This window comes from Sus scrofa, chromosome 9, assembly GCF_054392235.1.
Source record: "Sus scrofa isolate SSC_HxYL_T2T_F1_AM1 chromosome 9, Sscrofa_HxYL_maternal_Yorkshire_Landrace_v2.0, whole genome shotgun sequence".
Taxonomy (NCBI): Eukaryota; Metazoa; Chordata; class Mammalia; order Artiodactyla; family Suidae; genus Sus; species Sus scrofa.
Genome location: NC_139391.1, coordinates 71675371 through 71695661, shown reverse-complemented (window position 1 = coordinate 71695661; position 20291 = coordinate 71675371). Strand labels below are relative to the sequence as shown.

At 42.2% G+C, this 20291-nt stretch overlaps 1 protein-coding gene and 1 long non-coding RNA gene across 39 annotated transcripts in view; both read right to left on the bottom strand.

Moving 5' to 3' along the window:
* SRGAP2 (SLIT-ROBO Rho GTPase activating protein 2) overlaps positions 1-20291 on the bottom strand; it is a 279310-nt gene that overhangs the window by 88380 nt on the left and 170639 nt on the right. For all 38 annotated transcript variants that reach the window (XR_014815658.1, XR_014815666.1, XR_014815655.1 and 35 more), the window contains exon 5: positions 1741-1803. Coding sequence is in view for 23 of the 38 variants with exons in the window: in XM_084976859.1 (XP_084832985.1) it covers positions 1741-1803 (63 nt within the window). In the remaining 15 variants the exon portion in view is untranslated. The remainder of the gene's footprint in view (positions 1-1740; positions 1804-20291) is intronic.
* Positions 3727-10563, bottom strand: LOC146399973 (uncharacterized). The gene is made up of 2 exons (XR_014815717.1): positions 9539-10563; positions 3727-7044 (listed from the first exon to the last, which is right to left on the bottom strand). It is a non-coding gene; the product is annotated as an uncharacterized LOC146399973 (long non-coding RNA).

Here is a 20291-nt window from a genome sequence, read left to right as displayed (position 1 = left end):
GTGCCTTGAGGTGCCCGCTCAGCCCTCCTTAGCAGTGAGTTCCAGCATTCTCTTCCTTCCTCTCATACAAATTATGCCTTTTCACTTATTTATTTATTTAAAAAAATTACAGCATATTAGGAGACCTAGGGCTCTGAGGAAAGCTCAAAGATCCCTAGACACTGATCTTCCTCTGCTGCCCCAAGTCCCACTGCAGAAGTGGTACACTGGATTCGAGTCGGTTGAAGCAGCTGCCAAGTGCTGCTTGCCTCTGCCAGCTAATGGGAGGTTTGCTGATTATCCACCCTCCTGCTCCCCAGGAATGGTAAAAGCAGAGACCCAAGATACTTGCGAGAAAATAAAGAGATTCGTATAATGACTGCATGTGTCATTTTCTATCCTGATGAATGATTTGCCAGGAGAAAGGAGTCATAGCCCTTCTTGGTGCCTAGAAGATGCTCTAAAAATAAAGAGCAGAAGTAAAGCATTTAAAAGACCAGGGGGTCCAGGCAACTCATCCAGTCTGAAAATGTTTCGCGTCAGCAGGCTTCTATTTTTAAAAAGCCTTAACTTCATTTGAAAGAAATGAAAACGTGGAAGCTGAACCAAAGGGAACCATCTATCTCCTTGGCTTCAGAGCAGAAGAGTCACAGAGTAGAAACTGCAAACAAACTGAGCATCACTAGAGACAAAGCCGATGACCACCTGACCCTATTTACTTGCTTAACCGTTGCCAGGACAAAGTGGCCACACCTAGGCTTTTGGATCAAGAACACGGAATTCTCTGATTCCAAATGCCTGTGATACTTGTCGCCACTGCCTGTCTTCCTGTGAATTAAAAAAAAAGAAAAAGGGCAGTGCATAAGCAAATAAACACAGGAAATCAATTTCACCTCCAAAACAGGATGGGGCAACCCTGGAGAGGACACAAGGCCTGGCACAGCCCAACTGGAAAAGGGGGCCCTGGAATGGCTTTAGAAGCACAATCGGAACAGTGCCTGTATGGCAGCAGGAATTTCCTCAGTGTGCGTGTGTGTTTTTAAAATTATAATTAACGCAACATGGCTGGGGGAAAAACAACCCCCTCTACCTCCCAGTGCATGAAGAAACATGCAACAGCCACAGGCATCATGTGCCTGAAGCTCCAGTCACTTTAGAACAGATTGTGTTTTCTTCTCCAAACCCAAAACCTGGCCCTTCACTGAGGCTTGGCCTTTCTAAAAGCCCAGGGAGTCAATGCAAGGCTCTCTCTGCCTGAACTGGTCCCTTATGTTAGGGGCATTTAGGATTCTGTGCTTCCCTCTAGAGCACCTGCTCTGGTTTCAAACCACTACATCAATCCAAGAACTGATGCAAATCTATGAACAACAGCGCCTTTACCACTGGGCACAAATCATTCACGGAGTGATGCACACTATGCTCCTTGCCATTAGGCTCGGGGTCCCTGGTTGGCTGCTAATGAGGGTCAGTTGTGCTGGTGATCGAGGATCTTGGCTGCTCCCTGGTGATTACGCCCCAAAGGAAGCCACCGTTAGTTTGCACAGCTGAAAAGGGATCTTATTTTGAGAAAGCATTTTTTTGGGCTCATTCCAGTTTGAAAATAAGAGGGCGAAAAAAGAGATGGGTGGAGTTGTCCCCAGTGGGGACCATGCACTGTCCTCAACCTCAGCTCAGTTCTGCTGCTGACGTGACAATGGCCATGAGCTGCCAAAGGCTGCTTCCCTCTGCTTGTCAAAGAGCCAAGCAACCCGTCCGATTTACCGAGTAGAGCTCATTCAGGACCTTCATCAGATCATCTTGGAGCTGCTGGCCGACTTCTTTGCTCTGCAAAGAAAGAGGAATGAAGGTTAACTGGGCAACAGAAGGAGGAGGGAGGGGCAACAAAGGCAAGAGCAGTGCTGGCTCCGCAAATAACACAGATGTAATTAAGGCCCATCATTGAACCCAGCAAATCAGATAACCCCTCTGATCAGATCAAACTATGGTCAGATTACTCAAAGAGTTTTAATAAAATGAAACGGGCCCCTTCTAGAGCCCAGCAAAGGCAAAATCATGCAGAGGGAAAATGGGTCAAAGCCTTTGATTTTTCAACTGGTCCCCAAAGAGCAGGCCAGAACGGCACACCCTACTTAGCAACTGTTGTTAAGTGGACAAGCTTTCTTGGATACTCGTAGTCAAGCATTCTGAGAACTGCAGAGGGAAGTAAGATGCGAAAGAGGATGAGAGAGGCATGTGTACGTAAACATCCAAGGACTTCAAAGTACCTGACTCCATAAGAATCTCCAAGCAAGGAGAAGTTATCCCTCTTACTTGCTTTATTTTTACCCCAAACTCTCAGGGCAGTGATACCTCAATCCTGATTGGTTGCTAATGTTACTCGAGTCTGATAATATATGTTATGGGGTGTCTGATTGGTTAATCTCAAGCCCTGGTGGCTCTCAGGTTCTTCACCGCTGCTTCCCAGGGCTGGCATCTAACTACATGGGAGAAGGGTAGAAACAGAGAAGAACAAGGAAGCAGGAAGGAAATAAGAGCCACGCCTTGGATACCGAGTGTTTAATGCCAAGTCCATGAGAGCAGGGCATAAAACTGATTGGCATCGCTGTGTCATTGAGAGGGGAAACCCTTGTTTTATCTTCTGCCAGATCCTTCTAGTTCTTTCCTACTAAGAATCAGATACCAGCAATGCCCTTCTAACAGAAGGTAAAATGCTACCCACTGCTATAGCTCGGCTCCCAGGCAAAGAAAGGAAGAGGTTTTGCATATCAGAAACATAACCATTTAAGGTCTTGCTTTTTTTCAAAATAAATGACTTCAGGGAGTTCTCTTTGTGGCGCAGCGGAAACAAATTCGACTAGTATCCATGAGCATGCGTGTTTGATCCCTGGCCTCGCTCACTGGGTGGGGGATCCGGCGTTGCTGTGAGCTGTGGTGTAGGTCGAGGTATGGCTTGGGTCCCACATGGCTGTGGCGTAGGTTGATAGCTGCAACTCTGATTGAACCCCTAGCCTGGCATCTTCCATATGCCTCGAGTGCCGCCCTAAAACAAACAAACAAACAAACAAACAAACAAAGATATGTGACTTTAAAATTCTTTTTTCTGATTACAAAAGGAATATGTGTTTATACCATACATCAGAAAACTGTAGGAAACCTGAAAAGACAAAAGTAACCCTTAATTCCTACCCCTAAAACATCACTACTCTAAACTTTGTTATACATTTTTCTTTTTTTTAAACTTTGTTGTACATTTTTCTAATCTCTCTATGACTTTTATGGGATTGGAATTGCATTATACACACTATAACTTTCCCCCCTCGAGGTCTATTGTGAACATTCCCCTACATGTTATTCTTCTATAATTACAATAGATTATATTGATGTACATTGATATAATGTCCAATTCTTGGACATTTACTTTGCTTACAAATTTTTATAATAAAACATGCTGTATTTAGTTACTCTGTATATAACCTATGCACAAACCTGTCATCATTTTCTCCTAGAAGTAACACTGCTGAGTCAGACTGCTAATTTATACCATTAACTGCCCTCGAGAAAAAAAAAAATGGACCCATATAAAATCCCCCCAGAAGCATATGAGAATGTTTTTTTACTTTTCTTGGGTCTGAACAGTTTGATATGGTATCCTATTTTAATTTACAGTTCTTTGACTCTAGGGAGCCCGAAACTTTTTTTTTCTCCCATGTTAACCAGTCACTTTCACTTTTCTTTTACGCTTTACCGTTTTTCTATTGAGGAATTAATTATGGAACATAACATATGTGTGACCTTTGTTGCAAGTAGATATGAATTTTTACACCTGGCCGTGTGGAGAGGGATGAAAGGAGCCCTGAATCAGCAATCACAAGACTCTTCTATTTCCAGCTCTCACACCATCAAGAAGATAACTTTGGAGGACAACCTGGGCCATTTCGCTGGACCTCTGTTTTCTTTTTTATAAAATGAAAGTCTTCGGCTTAAATATTCCCAGGGTCTTTCGCAACGTCTGCCATTCAATCATAATTCTTCGTGATCCTTCACCTGGCTTCTTGAGTCTGTATCAGACCCAAATACCACCCACTTCCATGTCTCATGGGTTGGTCTCCCTCCACAGAGCAGAAGATACTGAGCAAGTTCTGGGGACAGAGCTGCTCTACAAAATGCTGGCTGGCTTCAGGAGTCCCTTGCCGGTCTTAAATTTACTCTTCCCAAATGACTCTCATGCAATGCCGTCAACCACTAGAAGAAACCACAAGAGCAAAGGCCTCTCATGCAGGACCTCATATTCCCATGATGAGGAGAGCTGAGCTCCACTAAAGCAGCAGAGGTCAGAGGAGGTGAGGTGAAGGGAAACGACACACCCACCAGCTCCAGAGTCAGCACCGAGGCCAGAAAGTGGCCGTGAGCAACATTTCCAAATGCCCTGCCCTCCTGCCTCCAGGCCAGCGCCCCCTGCCAGCCTCCCTTACACCTCCCTGTGTTTAAATGGCAGAGGTTACAGGAGGAAGCTCCCATCCCTCTACCCTGCTGCTTAGCCCCGATTGCAATAACCTTAGCCCCAGAGGAGGTGGGAAGAGGAGCGGGAGAAAAAGCATAACCAATAAAACAGCAATGAAGCCCAGGCAGGTGTTTCCTTTCGAGGACTGATTTGTTGGAAAAGGACCGACTCAACTATTATCCCTGTTTATTTGAACAGGCTGCAGAAGTGATTCTGACTTATTCTCCCTCTGGCTAAGGGCTGGGCTGGGAACTCACGTGTTGCTAGCCTGGTCACAGTTATGCTAAAGCCCCCAGCGTTTGTGCAATTCTGACTCTGAGAAGAGAGGCAGGCAATGGTCTGTACCTCTCCTTTCCTAGAGGATAAAAGGTCACCGTTCTCTATTTCAGAAACCTTGACTGTGTGCCTCTGGGGGTGAGGGTGGCCCCAGTGACCCCAAAAACGGCTTCCGCACTGCTGTGGAGCAGTTGTCAAAGCTGGGAAGCTACAAGGGAGCTCCACCCAAAGACAAGGGGGACGTTTATGCCTGGGAACAACAGGACCTGAAGGGGCCGAGTCCATGACAATGCAGACTCTGGAGCCTTTCCGCTTCCTATAAAAAACAGCAAGGGGTCTCTCGGCAGGGAAGAGAAAGAGAATTTACAGAGCAGTCTTGATGCATATCACACAGCCTGCATCTCTTTTCTTTAAAATTTCTTGGAAGAGAATGAGTCATCTAAACATCGCAGGAAACCAAAAAGAAGTCGAGGGAAAAAATTACTTTGGGCAAAGTTTTGCTCTTAAATGTCTGCATAGTAATCTTTGCCTGGAAAAAAAAAAAAAAAAGATGCCTAAATTTAGACCAGAGATGTGGCACAGTTAAACAATGCTGGTTCTCTGAGAGAGGAAGTGCCATGGGGTGCGCAGGCAGGAGCTTTTATTTTGAAACTCACCACAACCATTTGGCCAGTGAGTTTCTGGGGGGGCTGGGTGGGGGGCACTCTGCCTGCTGCCGGGGCGGGGCTGATCGGAAGGCAGTGAGATTGCAACAGCTCCTGCCAGCTGTGTGCTTATTTACCAAAGGGGCAGGGAACCCTCCTTTTCCAACAGATAACAGCAATGGACGACAGAACCGAAACACACAGCCTCCTTTCCCCAAGACCGTCACATTCCGGAACCTCCTCACTCCCAGAAAGGATAGAGCAGCAGAAATATAAGGAAACGTGAGGTTCCGTGGCCTGAGCAGGATGTCGGGACACGAGGCTGGTCACTCATCTTTGGAGCGAGACGTAGCCTGAGCTTGGATGGGTTTGTCTATTAGCTTTTCCCAAAGAACACCGCTAATGAAGACATTTTTAACTCTCATCAGAGATTACCTACTAAATGATACTCTAGGTACTTGGCTCAGCATGCGTGTGCTTTCCGAGTTAGGGAGAAGGGGCTGTTTAATGGCCATCTATACTACAGAGCTGTATTATTTGACAGGCACAGAATTACCCCTTATTTGTATTAGAAAAAAGGGGGGGGAGGCCTGTCTCTGCTGTGTGGTGAGAGCTCATTTCAGCCCTGTCCCAAGGCTGAGCCTGTCAGCAGGTAGAAACAGTAGGGTCATTTAGTTCTCTGCCGATTAGCCTGTGTCAGCAGTTTTCTAAAAAAGAATCCAATTTTCAAGGGCATATATCTCTCTCTGCCAGCGCCCCACCCCCTCCCTACCCCAAAGGCACTTCTGAGGGCAACTGTTAAGAAAGAAAACCTAGTTTCAAATCGGATTTACATTTACAGATTTCAGGGGAAAGAGAGGTGAACGCTATACAAGGCTCTGGCAGCAGCAGAAGTGTCACCAGATGTAGAGTGACAGTGTCAGAGGCATTGGATCACCACTTCAAAGAGGCCAAGTTTGAAGAGCTGGAGCTTTGCCTGAAGTGCTTTTGGTGGGCAGGACGAGGCTAAAAGGAGTGGCTGTCTGGCACCAGGGTCAGTGCTTGGTGACAATGGGCACTGTGTCTGGCCCCTCCCCAACCCAACTCAGCCCATCCAAACAGGTGGTGCAGGATGCGGCTGCAGGGGTACAGGGGGTGTGATCATGCGCGTCAAAACTCAGGAGGGACTTCTAGATTCCTCTGGGGCCAAGCTACTTCTATCTATGCAAGGGGACTCTTTCTATACCGCTTTCACTCAAAAATCCCCATGATGTGAGTTTCCTGGTGGCTTAGTGGGTTAAGGATCCAGCATTGTCACTGCTGTGGCTCTGGTTACTGCTGTGGCATAGGTTCAATCGATCCCTGGCCCAGGAACTTCTGCATGCTGCAGGTATGGCCAAAAAAACGAAAAAAAAGAAAAAAATAAAGGATAGCGTATGATGGCTCTAGCAGGCCTGTGCTCTAGTTATATACTCTGAGGAGCCCACGGGAGCATAAAATACAAATACACTGAATTGCAAGACTTTTATAGAAAGGCAGGCTGGGAGCTGCCTCAAGAGGGACATTTGAAGTGCTTTTACCTTCTGAAGATAAGGCAGAATAGGATTTAAAAAAAAAAATACACTTCAGGAGTTCCCATCGTGGCACAGTGGTTAATGAATCCGACTAGGAACCATGAGGATGTGGATTCGATCCCTGGCCTTGCTCAGTGGGTTAAGGATCCGGCGTTTCCGTGAGCTGTGGTGTAGGTTGCAGACGCCGCTTGGATCTGGAGTTGCTGTGGCTGTGGCGTAGGCTGGCAGCTGTAGCTCGGAGTGGACCCCTAGCCTGAGAACCTCCACATGCTGCAGGTGTGGCCCTAAAAAGACAAAAGAAAAAAAACCCACACTTTTGAAATTTCAATCCAATGTAATATCTGTGTCTACAGTAAAAGTACTTTTTGTTTACACTGTATTCTGATGTTTCCTATTCTTGTCTCCTCCATTTAGTCATAATTCACTAAATTCCTTTTACAACTCATCAATAATGAGTCATTATACACAGGCCTAAAAAGACTGGGCACACTGTAATTGCGGAATTACTAAAGAAAAGAGTTGGTTACTGACTGAAGCCCACCAACCAAGACACGTGTTAAGTAACGTGGCCTTTAAGGTGGCTGATGGCATGTTTTGAAGTAGGTTCAATTACTAGATCTTGGCAAGGGGGAAATGCTGAATTTTAAGGAGTGATCAATAAAAAGTCCATGGCAAATATTTACTGAATGTTATGATGTGTTAAGCACTTGCAGTTTAATGGAAAATATAGATGTATACAAAATAGTTTAAAAGTTTATAATCTACTGAGAAAGATGGACATTAAGCTGATGTTTGAGCCTATCCGCATGCAACTCTTCCAGACTCAAAAATATTACTAGAAATGGAATTTCTTAAGCTGCTTTTCTAGTTCAAGATCAATTTCTTTTTCAATCTCAGCCAAGAGCTTTCCACACTTAACCTAACTCCAGAGCAAGCTGAATCTAGCTTGCCAGAAACAGAAATGGGATTTCAAAAGATCTTGCTATTACATAGCACATCCTTTCTTTGAACTTGCCTTTCTAAGTTACTAATAGATATTTCAAGTGATAATGATACTGCTTCGGTATAAGTGACTCCCAGAGCCATCACATTTCATTTTTAAAGAATCCCTTGAGCTTCTCAGTACCATAAAACTAAAAACTCACCAGTTGCTTCTTCACTCAGAAGAGAATGTGTAGCTAAATTCTCTCAGCGACCAGAGTCACATTTTAAAAGAAAATATCAGAAACCTGACACAGTCTGAGACCCAATACCTGTCCCAGAATTTGTCTTTTGAAACACAATTGGTTTCTTCATTAGATTCCAGTTTAATTATCTAAAGAACTGAATCTTAAAAAAAGTACCAAAGCTAAAATAATGAAAGAGACAGGTTACAACTTTTAAGGCATCTTTCTATCTTCCAGGGTGCCCAGTCCACTGCTTTGTACACAGCAGGTGTAAGATAATCAGTTGTCAAATCAATTAGATAAATTATTATTATTATTTTGCTTTTTAGGGCTGCAGCTGTGGCATATGGAGGTTCCCAGGTTAGGGGTCTAATCAAAGCTACAGCTGCCAGCCTGCACCAAAGCCACAGCAATGCCAGATCCTTAACCCGCTGAGCCGAGGCCAGGGATCAGACCTGAAACCTCAGGTTCCTAGTCGGATTCGCTTCTCTGTGCCACAACAGGAACTCCCAATTAGATACATTTTTAGGCTGAAACATTATGCTTTCACATAATCACAAGAATAAAATAATATAGCTGCATTTAATTCATAGACGTAATTGAAAGTGGAAACTCCATCAGAAGATAACCATATAAACTCCCTCAGGTTATAGTTCACAGATGAGCCCCAAAAGTTGAAATGACTTTTCCAGGGTCACATAACTGTACTCAGAGGGGTGAAACACACAGGCTCCAGAGTAGGATTTGAATCCCGTTTCCACTTCCCAATTGTGTGACCTTGGGTAAAATCTCTAACCATTCTATGCTTCAGTTTCCACGTCTGTAAAAGAGGACAATAAATTGATAATCCATGTAAAGTGCTTAAGACTGAATCTAGCACTTGGTATGCTCAATAAATGTTAGCTATTATTAATACTAGGGTCCAGGTCTCTCAATACCCACTGGATGCTCTACCACACTGGGCTGCCTCTGTAGGTACCCTCGAAACATGAAATGATCATGATATGTGGAATTGGTAGAGCCCCCAGAAGTTAATCCCCAGGCAGGATTGCAGCTAACTCCCTCCAAGGAAGGGGCTCGCTCAACCGCAGGGAAGAAGAATCTTTGGCTCTCCTAACGCTCTTGCTGCACCATCTAGTCCCCTCCCCAGTTTCAGTAAAGACCAAAGTAAAAATGACTCTGTAAGATATATGCAGATTTCCTACGGGGTGTTTAGCCACAAGGAGGAAACTGGAGGAGGTATGTTGAGCAAAATAAAAAAGGACAGAATTCCTTTCTAGCTCTCTGGGTAGTTTCAACAGAAACGATCCTTCTCAGATGCACAACCAGGACATGGTTCAATTGGGGTCATAAATTAAATGTCCAAAGGTAGGTGCTCCCAACTGCTTAGGTCAGAGAAGACAAAAAAATGTCCAGGACTAAGTTCTGATTTAATGAAATCCAAGAGCTTTCTCCTCTAGGGCATGTGTTTGTGAAAGCCATTTCCTTAAGGCTTTCCCAGAAGTTCTGGAATGCATGAGTAGTCAGACTTCATCACCCACCAGTACTGCTAAGTGAGCCCTGGGAGAAAATCCATTCTTTGCCATGACAGTGAACTCTGTGGATTGAACATCGACCTCCCGCGGCCGCTTACTATGCTGTTCCAACTGACCAGAGCCTCTTGTCAGGGAAACCTATGATTAGGACAAGACTGAGTCCCACTGGACTGGGGCAGGGGTGGGGTGGGAGTGAGGGAGTAGGACAAGGTTGAAGGCCCTCTGCTCTCCCAAAACCTTAGATGGCACAGTCTAAAACACGGTCCTCTAACCATCTGAATGTCCCTCCATGGCTGTTTCAATCTTTTGGATGGCCTATTCTAATGCTAAGAAAATAAGCTGAAAGCAACGTCCCTACAAGGAAAGAGACAATCAAGTCTGAGGCTTCATTTCTTAAACCATCACTGTGATCCTTCTCTTGGCAAATTTCCATCTTTAGCTCTTGGGGATAATGATTTCAGTGGGAGTGTAATATTGTCTTTAGGCCCTGATCTCCAGTGCCCAAGGACTTCGTGAGGTCATATTGAGGATGAGTGATCACCCCGTGTCTCAGGCAGGACACTAAAGTCATAAAACAGTGTCTTGATGACCATGGCTCCTTGGGTAGACTGGGACACAGGACAAAAGACACAAACGCAAACAGGCAATCTGAAAGCACAAATCTCTCAGCAGCTCTAAAATGAACTCTGGAAGAAAAACAGTCAATGGGGAGTTCCCGGCGTGATGCAGAGGAAACAGGTTCGACTAAGAACCATGAGATTGCAGGTTTGATCCCTGGTCTTGCTCAGTGGGTGAAGGATCCGGTGTTGCTGTGAACTATGGTGCAGGTTGCAGATGTGGCTAGGATCTGGCATTGCTGTGGCTCTGGCGTAGGCTGGCAGCTGTAGCTCCGATTGGACCCCAAGCCTGGGAACCTCCATATGCCTTGGGTGTGGCCCTAAAAAGACAAAAGACAAAAACAAAACAAACAAAAAAACCCCCAAAAAACAACAGCCTATCCATGGCTTGCAACTGGGCAAGAAGGGGGAAATAAAAAAGCCAGAATGATAGGATGTGTATAAGCATATGCCCGCCTACAATAAGGAATTCCCAGGGGATGGGGGATGGGAAGAATACCCCTGCGGCTCCCAGATGACTGGGAGAAGGCTGGAAGAACAAGAGTTAATAAAGTCCATCTGAACGTTGGCAGCGTGAACAGGGAAAGGAGCCACGCAGCCTGGTAGGAAGTAAGTCAGTCAGCAGCACCCATACAGGAAATGCCTGGGGCACTGGGAAAATCGCTGATTAGATACTTTAGGAAAGAGGAACCCAGCAGCAAAGTCAGTTCATAGACTGAGTTGTAGTACTTTTGGAGTTCCCTTAGACTCTCACTGTCCAGAAAGCAAAGGAGGCTCCAGGGGATTCCACTGGGGAAAATGGGGTTTCCTGACACTCCAGGTGCCACAGTTGGACCCAGAGAAGCATAAAGCCAACTCTGGGAGACAAGCAGAGCAGTGCACTCCCCAGGGGCTGGGGTGGTGCTCTGAGCCTGGACTGTTTCCTTGGTGACAGTGGTCTGTACCCTCTTGTCTTTGTCACGCTATGTCATGTGCATAGTCACTCCCAGCAGTCTACATACAACTAAGAAAATCTACATCCGTGGGGGAAGGTACCGTGGTCTCCCTTGCCAGTACCTCATCCCAAGTGAAAAATCCCTGAATTGTGAGAAGGAGGATGTCTTGAGTTTGGACCTGACTCCAGCTCTGTTTTCTCACCTAACTGCTTCAAATACTTCCTCTTTAATTCAAGCTTTATAAATTTTCCTGGTACACCACAAAGAACTTCTATCTGCTTACAACTGTTAGGCATAGCGCCGTGTAGGCTGGGTTTGTTCACTGTTTTTCATATCTCCTAAATCTTTACTCATTTTTTGTGTGTTTGTTTTTGTCTAGTTGTGTGATCATTCACTAAGACAGGTGTATTAGATCTCTCACTGGGGTTGATGATCAATTTTCCTTTAAACTCTGTTCATTTTTTGATTTATAGGCTTTAAGGCTGCATTTAAGTATATACTTCTTCCTGGTAACTTAAATCTTTAATTATTATGAAATGTCCTTCTTAATCTCTAATAATACTTTTTGTATTAAAATCTATCTGGTCTGATTTTATCAGAACTATCGTTTCCTATCATTTTGCTTTAACTCTTTCTTTTCTTTTTTTTTTTCTGCTTTTTAGGGCCACACCCATGGCATATGGAGGTTCCCAGGCTAGGAGTCGAATTGGAGCTACAGCTGCGGCCTACGCTACAGCCATGGCGACACAGGATCTGAGCCACGTCTGCAACCTACTCTACACTCATGGCAATGCCAGATCCTTAACCCACTGAGCGAGGGCAGGGATCGAACCTGCAACCTAAGGTTCCTAGTCAGATTCGTTGCCACTGAGCCACATCAGGAACTCCTTTTTTTTTTTTTTTTTTAACTCTTTCTATATCTTTATATTATGGTACTACTTTTATAAGCAATGTAAGCTTCAGTTTTGTTTATTTAGAATCTGTTTTTTAATTTTGCATTAGTCTGTTTGTGCTTATTGTAATTACCTATACATCTAGGTTTAAATCCACTTAATAGTTTATGATATTTGTTCTTCTTATCTCTACAGTCCCTTTTCTCTCATTTTTTTACCTTCTTTTTTCCCTTCCACTTAAAAAAAATTCAGTGAAAGTCACTCTTTTTGGTTTATTCTACGTGTTTTGACCAATGTACCCAAGTGTGTAACCAGCACCACAATTAAGACATAGACATCATTCACTTCACTCAGGCTGCCCCTTTGTAGCTGAACTCTCCTCCACCCATAACCCCTGAAAGCCAATGCTGTGCCCTACATTCCTACAGCTTTGTCTTTACCAGAATCTTTCAGGCTATTTTGTATTTATCGTTTCCCCTTCTCTTAGATTGGCAGAGATACTAATTCTTTAGTGAAAACCCTAAAGTAAATACACATCCTTGACTTGCCAGAGTCTAATATAAATTAATCCTCTTACCACTTGCTGAGCAATACCTTCAAACCCATTTCTCCATCTCTGCCTAGACATGGATTCTATTGTTGCCATTTACATAAATTTTACATATGTTTAAAACCCCATAAGAGATTATTTCTTAAAGTTGGTATTCATTTAGATGTACGCTCACATATTGTTTCTCTTCATTCATTCCAGCATATCCAAGCCTTTACCTGCGAGCATTTTATTTCTGCCTGAAGAATACCATCCAGGATTTCTTTAGTGCAAATTCTGCTGATGATAAGTTCTATTAGATTTTTCTTGTCTGACACTGTCTACTTCACTTTCATTTTTTTTAACATTTTATTTTTTCTATTATAGTTGATTTAAAATGTTCTGTCAATGTCTGCTGTACAGCAAAGTGACCCAGTCATAGGTGTATATATATATATATGTACATATACACATTCTTTATACATATATATATACATTATTTTTATCATTTTTCTCATTATATAATATATATATACATACATATATATACACACACATTCTTTTTCTCATTATCCTCCAGCATGTTCCATCACAAGTGACTAGATATAGTTCCCTATGCTACACAGCAGGATCTCATTACTTTTCCACTCCAAATGCAATAGTTTGCACCTACTAGCCCCAAACTCCTGGTCCATCTCACTCCCACCCCCTCCTCCTTGGCAACCCCAAGTCTGTTCTCCGGGTCCATTAGTTTGTGTCTTTTCTGTTGTTAGGTTCATTTGTGCCATATATTAAGTTCCAGATATAAGTGATATCATATAGTATTTGTCTTTCTCTTTCTTACTTCACTTAGTATGATAGTCTCTAGTTCCATCCATGTTGCTGCAAATGGTATTATTTTGCTCTTTTTATGGCTGAGCAGTATTCCAATGTGTGTATATACCACATCTTCTTAATCCATTTCATCTGCCGATGGGTATTTAGGTTGTTTCTGTTTCTTGGCTATTGTGAATAGTGCTGTAGTGAACATAGGGATGCATGTATCTTTTTCAATGAAAGGTTTTTCTGGATATATGCCCAGGAGTGGGATTGCTAGGTCATATGGTAGTTCTATATTTAGTTTTCTGAGGTACCTCCATACTGTTTTCCACAGTGATTATACTAATTTACACAACTGTGTAGGAGGGTACCCCTTTCCCCACACCCTCTCCAGCATTTGTTATTTGTTGACATCTTAATAATGGCCATTCTGATTGGTGTGAGGTGATACCTCATTGTAGTTTTGACTTGTATTTCTCCAATAATCAATCTCTAATAATTAGTGATTTCAAACATTTTTTCATATGCCTGTTGGCCATCTATATGTCTTCTTTAGAGAAATGTCTATTCAGGTCTTCTGCCCATTTTTCAACTGGGTTGTTGGTTTTTTTTGCTGTTGCGTTGTATAAGCTGTTTGTAGACAAGGGCTTAATCACTTTCATTTTTGAAGGCTATTTCATTCCATCGTCTCTTATCTTCTATTGTTTCTACTGAGAGGTCAGCTGTCAACTTTGCTGTTGCTTCTTTGAAGGTAACATGCCTCCCCCACACCCCCTACCTTTGGCAGTTTTTAAGAATTCTCTCTGTCGGAGTTCCCGTCGTGGCGCAGTGGTTAATGAATCCGACTAGGAACCATGAAGTTTCAGGTTCGGTCCCTGCCCTTGCTCAGTGGGTTAATGGTCTGGCGTTGCCGAGAGCTGTGGTGTAGGTTGCAGACGCGGCTCGGATCCCGTGTTGCTGTGGCCCTGGCGTAGGCCGGTGGCTACAGCTCCGATTCAACCCCTAGCCTGGGAACCTCCATATGTCGTGGGAGCGGCCCAAGAAATAGCAACAACAACAACAACAAAAAGACAAAAGACAAAAAAAAAAAAAAAGAATTCTCTCTGTCGAGATTTTCAGCAATTTTACTATAATGAATGTACATGTAATTTTCTCTGTATTTATTCTGGTTGGGGTTCATAACCCTTCTTTTCTTCAACCTGTGACTTGAAGTCTTTTCTTAGTTTGGGACAATTCATAGCTATTATCTCTTCAAATATTGCGTCTATCCCATTCTCTCTGTTCTCTTCTTCTGGGACTTCAAATATATATATATATTAGGCCTATTCATATCCCATAAATCTCTTATTTATTTATTTTTTTTGTACTTTCTACCCTTTTCTCTCTCTAAGCTTGAGTATGTGGGTTTTTTTCCTGACCTATCTTCCAATTTATTAATTCTTTATTCAGCTTTGTCTAACCTGCTGTTTAATCCACACCAAACTCTTTTAGTTACTGTATTTTTCAATACTAAAATTTCTGTTTGATTCTTCTTTTTTTAAACATTGAGATAAAACTCACATACAGTAGTCAATTCCCCACTTTTTTTTTTTTTTTTTTTTTTTTTTTTGGTCTTTTTAGGGCTGCACCCGCAACATATGGAAGTTCCCAGGCTGGGGTCGAATCAGAACTATTGCCACTGGCCTACACCACAGCCTCAGCAATGTGGGATCTGAGCTATGTCTGCAACCTATACCACAGCTCCTGGCAATGCTAGATCCTTAACCCACTGAGTGAGGCCAGGGATCAAACCTGCATCCTCATGGATACTAGTCAGATTCATTTCTGCTGAGCCACAATGGGAACTCCTCAATTCACCATTTTAAAGGGTATGGTTCAGTGGTTTTAATATATTCACAAGGCTGTGCAACAATCACCACTATTTAACTCCAGAACATTTCATCACCCAAAAACGAAGACTTAAACCTGTTATTAGGCCCTCTCTCCCTTGACCCCTTCTTCCAACTCCTGGAAACTATTAATCTACTTTCTGTCTCTATGGATTTACCCATTCTGGATATTTCCTATAAATGGACACATATGTGTTTCTAAGCTTCATCCATGTTATAGTATATATCAGTACTTCCTTTTCATAGCTAAGTACTATTCCACTGTAGGGGTATGCCACATTTTGTTTATCCATTAATCAGTTGATGAACATTTGGATTGTTTCTACTTTTTGGTTATTAGGAATAATGCTGTTATGAACATTCATATACAAGTTTTTGTGTGGGCATGTTTTCAAATATCTTGGATATATAGCAAGGTGTGCAACTGCTTGGTCATAAGGTAGCTCTATGCTGAAGTTTTGCTTAAGTTTTTGAAAAATTACCACACTGTTTTTCATAGCACCTGCACCATTTAAAATCCCATTAACAATGTATGATGGTTCCAATTTCTCTACATCCTTACCAACGTTTGTTCTTTTCCTATTTTTATTTTGAAATTACACTCATTCTAGTGGGTGTGAAGTGGGCTTTCACTGTACTTTTGATTTTCAGTTCTCTAATGACTAACAATGTTGATGATCTTTTCATGTTCTTGGACATCTGAATACCTTGTTTGGAGAAATGCCTATGCAAGCCTTTTGCCTTTTTTAAGACTGGATCGTTCCTCTTTTTGTTGTTGAGTTGTAAGACTTCTTTAGATATCCTGGATACAGATCTTTTTTTTCTTTTTTCTTGCTTTTTTTCTTTTTTTTTTTTTTCTCTTTAGGACCACACCCGTGGCATATGGAGGTTCCCAGGCTAGGGGTTTAATCAGAGCTGTAGCTGCTAGCCTACATCAGAGTCACAGCAATGCCAGATCTGAGCCTCGTCTTTGACCTACAACTCAGCTCATAGCAACACCGGATCCCTGACCCATTGAGCGAAGCCAAGGGATTGAACCTGCAACCTCATGGTTCCTAGTCAGATTTGCCTCTGCTGTGCCATAACGGAAACTCCAGATATCCTGGATACAGATCTTTATCAGACATGATCTGTAAATATTCTCTCCCATTCTCTAGGTATTTTTTTTCCCACTTTTTTGATAATGTCCTTTGAAGTACAGGAATTTATAAGTTTTTCCTCTGTTTAAACTCAGTGGTTTTTTTTTAATTATTATATTCATATAGCTGTGCAAAAATACCACATCAATTTAGGAATATTCTCATTACTCCAAAAACATTTTTTTTTAGAACATTTTCATCACTACACACTCATTATTTTAAAGCAGTCATCCCCATTTCCCTCCAGGATTCCCTGAGGTCTAGGCAACCACAATCTACCTTCTGTCTCCATGAATATATTTCCTATGGACCCTTCAGATAAATGGAATAATACAATGGTTTCTGGTGACTGAATTCATTCATAGAGCATGATATTTTCAAAGCTCACCCACACTGATGCATGAATCAGTATTTCACTCCTTTCCACAGTCAGATAATACTACATTATGTGGGTATATCAACTTTTATTCATTCATCTGTTCATGGACATGTGGGTTATTTCTATTTTTTTGCTATTATAAGTAATGTTGTTTGAACATATGTTACAAACCTAATAATACACTATCATAATTATTACATTATATAATTTTGGAAAGTTTCTATTTTCACGTCTTCAGGGTAACTAATCATTTCTTCTGCAATATCAAGTCTACCATTCCACATGCAACACAATCTACCAATCTACCAATCTACTCCCAGTGTATTTTTCATCTCAGACATTCTCATTTCTAGAAATTTTATTGTGGTCTTTTATATATTTTTATGTGCCTTATATGACTTTTGAACATAAGGAGTACATTTATAATAACTTTTAATGTCACTGTCTGCTAATTCTCACATCTGCATAAACGTGCAAGTTTTGGGTTAGACTGACTGCTTTCCTCTGCCTTACAAGTTGTATTATCTTGCATGCCTAGTTATTTTTAATTTGATGCCAGACATTATGAGTTTACCAGGTTAGATACTGCCATATATATTTGTATTCCATACATTTTTTTCAGCATTAATTTCTGGGACAAATGAAATTATTTAAAAGCAGTTTAACCTTTTGGGGTCTTACTTTTAATATTTGTTAGGTAAAACTCCAAAAGTGTTTAGTCCACTGGTACAGCCACTATGGAGAACAGTTTGGAGATACCTTAGAAATCTATACATAGAACTTCCATATGACCCTGCAATCCCACTCTTGGGCATATATCCGGACAAAACTCTACTTAAAAGAGACACGTGCACCCGCATTTTCACTGCAGCACTATTCACAATAGCCAGGACATGGAAACAACCCAAATGTCCATCGACAGATGATTGGATTCAGAAGATGTGGTATATATACACAATGGAATACTACTCAGCCATAAAAAAGAATGACATAATACCATTTGCAGCAACATGGATGGAACTAGAGAATCTCATCCTGAGTGAAATGAGCCAGAAAGACAAAGACAAATACCATATGATATCACTTATAACTGGAATCTAATATCCAGCACAAATGAACATCTCCTCAGAAAAGAAAATCATAGACTTGGAGAAGAGACTTGTGGCTGCCTGATGGGACGGGGAGGGAGTGGGAGGGATCGGGAGCTTGGGCTTATCAGACACAACTTAGAATAGATTTACAAGGAGATCCTGCTGAATAGCATTGAGAACTATGTCTAGATACTCATGTTGCAACAGAAGAAAGGGTGGGGGAAAAACTGTAATTGTAATGTATACATGTAAGGATAACCTGATCCCCTTGCTGTACAGTGGGAAAAAAAAAAAGTGTTTAGTCCAACAATAATTACTCCCAAATATAGACACAAGACCCTTCTGAATATTCTATTCAATGCCCCACAAATTATGAGGCTTTCCAGACTGGCTAGGAACAGACACTATACCCAGTCCTGTGGAGCACTATGTACTGTTCTCTGTTAGCCTTCTGGATTATTCTTTCCTGTCCTTGAATAGTTTGCTTACATGCATGTACTGGTGAGCTGAAAACTTGAGGGGAACTCTCTGCAGAAGTTTATAATTTTGATGAACTTCAATTTATGTATTTTTTTCTTTTTGCCGCTTATCTTTGGTGCCATATCTAAAAAAAAATTATCAGAGTTTCTGCTGTGGTGCAGCAGAAATGAATCCGACTAGGAACCATGAGGTTGTGGGTTCGATCCCTGGCCTTGCTTAGTGGGTTAAGGATCCGGCGTTGCCGTGAGCTGTGACGTAGGTCACAGACGCGGCTCGGATCTGGCCTTGCTCTGGCTGTGGCATAGGCCAGCAGCAACAGCTCTGATTAGACCCCTGGCCTGAGAACTCCACATGCCGAGGGTGCAGCCCTAAAAAGACAAAAGACAAAAAATAAAATAAAACAAAATAAAAATTACCTAATCCTAGGCCACAAAGATTTATGCCTATGTTTTCTAAAAGTTTTAGTTCTTACATTTATATCTTTGACCCATTTTGAGTTATCTGATTCTTTTTTTGCACTTTCTAGTTTTTGGTATTATTATATTTGATTTCGTAAATATATTAAACATAATTAATTTAGAGTTTGGCAGACATTATATGTCCATCCATAGAATGGATATCCATGCCTGTAGGTCTGTTGTTTTTCTTACCAGCAGTGCGTGTACAAAACACACAACTGGCCGAGGATGACAATAGTGCCTTCCACTAGAGAGGATTTAAATTTGCTTAGAGCCACTAGATATCCTAGATCAACTTAATGCAATTAGAGATTAAGATAATTTGAAGCTAGGTTTCAGTCCTCCTGAGACTGCGTGGTCTATTTCTGGTTCACTCTTACTTCTAAATTGTGTCCCTGTGGGGTCCCAAAGCCTGGGAAGGTTTACCAGGGCTCCCATTCCTTGGCCTTGAATTCCAATTTCTGTTCTGTTAGCCTTAGGGCTACTAGCCCCACGCAGCTTCTTTTCTAGATGCCTCTCAGGCAAAAGCAGCTCCAAAGAAGCAGAAGGGCTGGTCTGAATGACCCAAACTTCCATTTCCAGTAGCAAAACTCAAAGTTTAAACTCTGAAGACAGACTTTATTTTATATTTATGTATAGCCCTCACCAAGTCCAGTGCAATGTTGGATATCCAATTAGTATGCTTTGTATGAGAGAATAAATGGATATTGGTGAAAGTGAAGGCTTACCACATGTGTGTTTTAAAGTTGTTCATTTCCCAGGACACGGTAACCAAAGTATTCTGGTAAAATAAGAGAGAAGTAAGCCTGAGGTTTTAAATATGGTTCTTCACTACTTCCTTAGGGGCTTTTCAAAAACCACAATCCATCAAAGGATAGGAGGGGGCTGAATCCACCTCATGTAAAGGGCATATGTGACATTAGCTGTAAGTGATTGAGAATCCAGATTTAAATCTCAGGCATTCTCTGGGAATCCAAAGTCCACCAAAGGGAGGAAGTCCCCACGAAGCTCTAAAAATGAGCACATACCAAAGTCTTCTGTGGGGCCATCTGGGGCCTGAAGGAGGTTTGGCCATTTAGTTCCTGGGACATGTGTGAAAATGTCAGCTCCTCAGCTAGCCCCAATTCCCCACCAGCACACCGGCCTTTCTTAAGTGACACTAGCATAAAAAGAGAAAAAAATAAGCACTGGCTTCTGATTCTCTCTCCAATAAGTGGCCACACGCTGCTGATTCTTCCTTCATGATATATGTAACATCTGTCTGCTTTTCACTGCTCCTGCCAGGCTACCACATTGCAGGCCCTCATTCCCCTACCCCTGGATTAGAGGCCCAGTCTTTCTGAAACAGCAGCTCTCTTATATCATTTTCCTGTGAATAAATCTCCCTTGGTTCCCAAGGGCTCTCAGA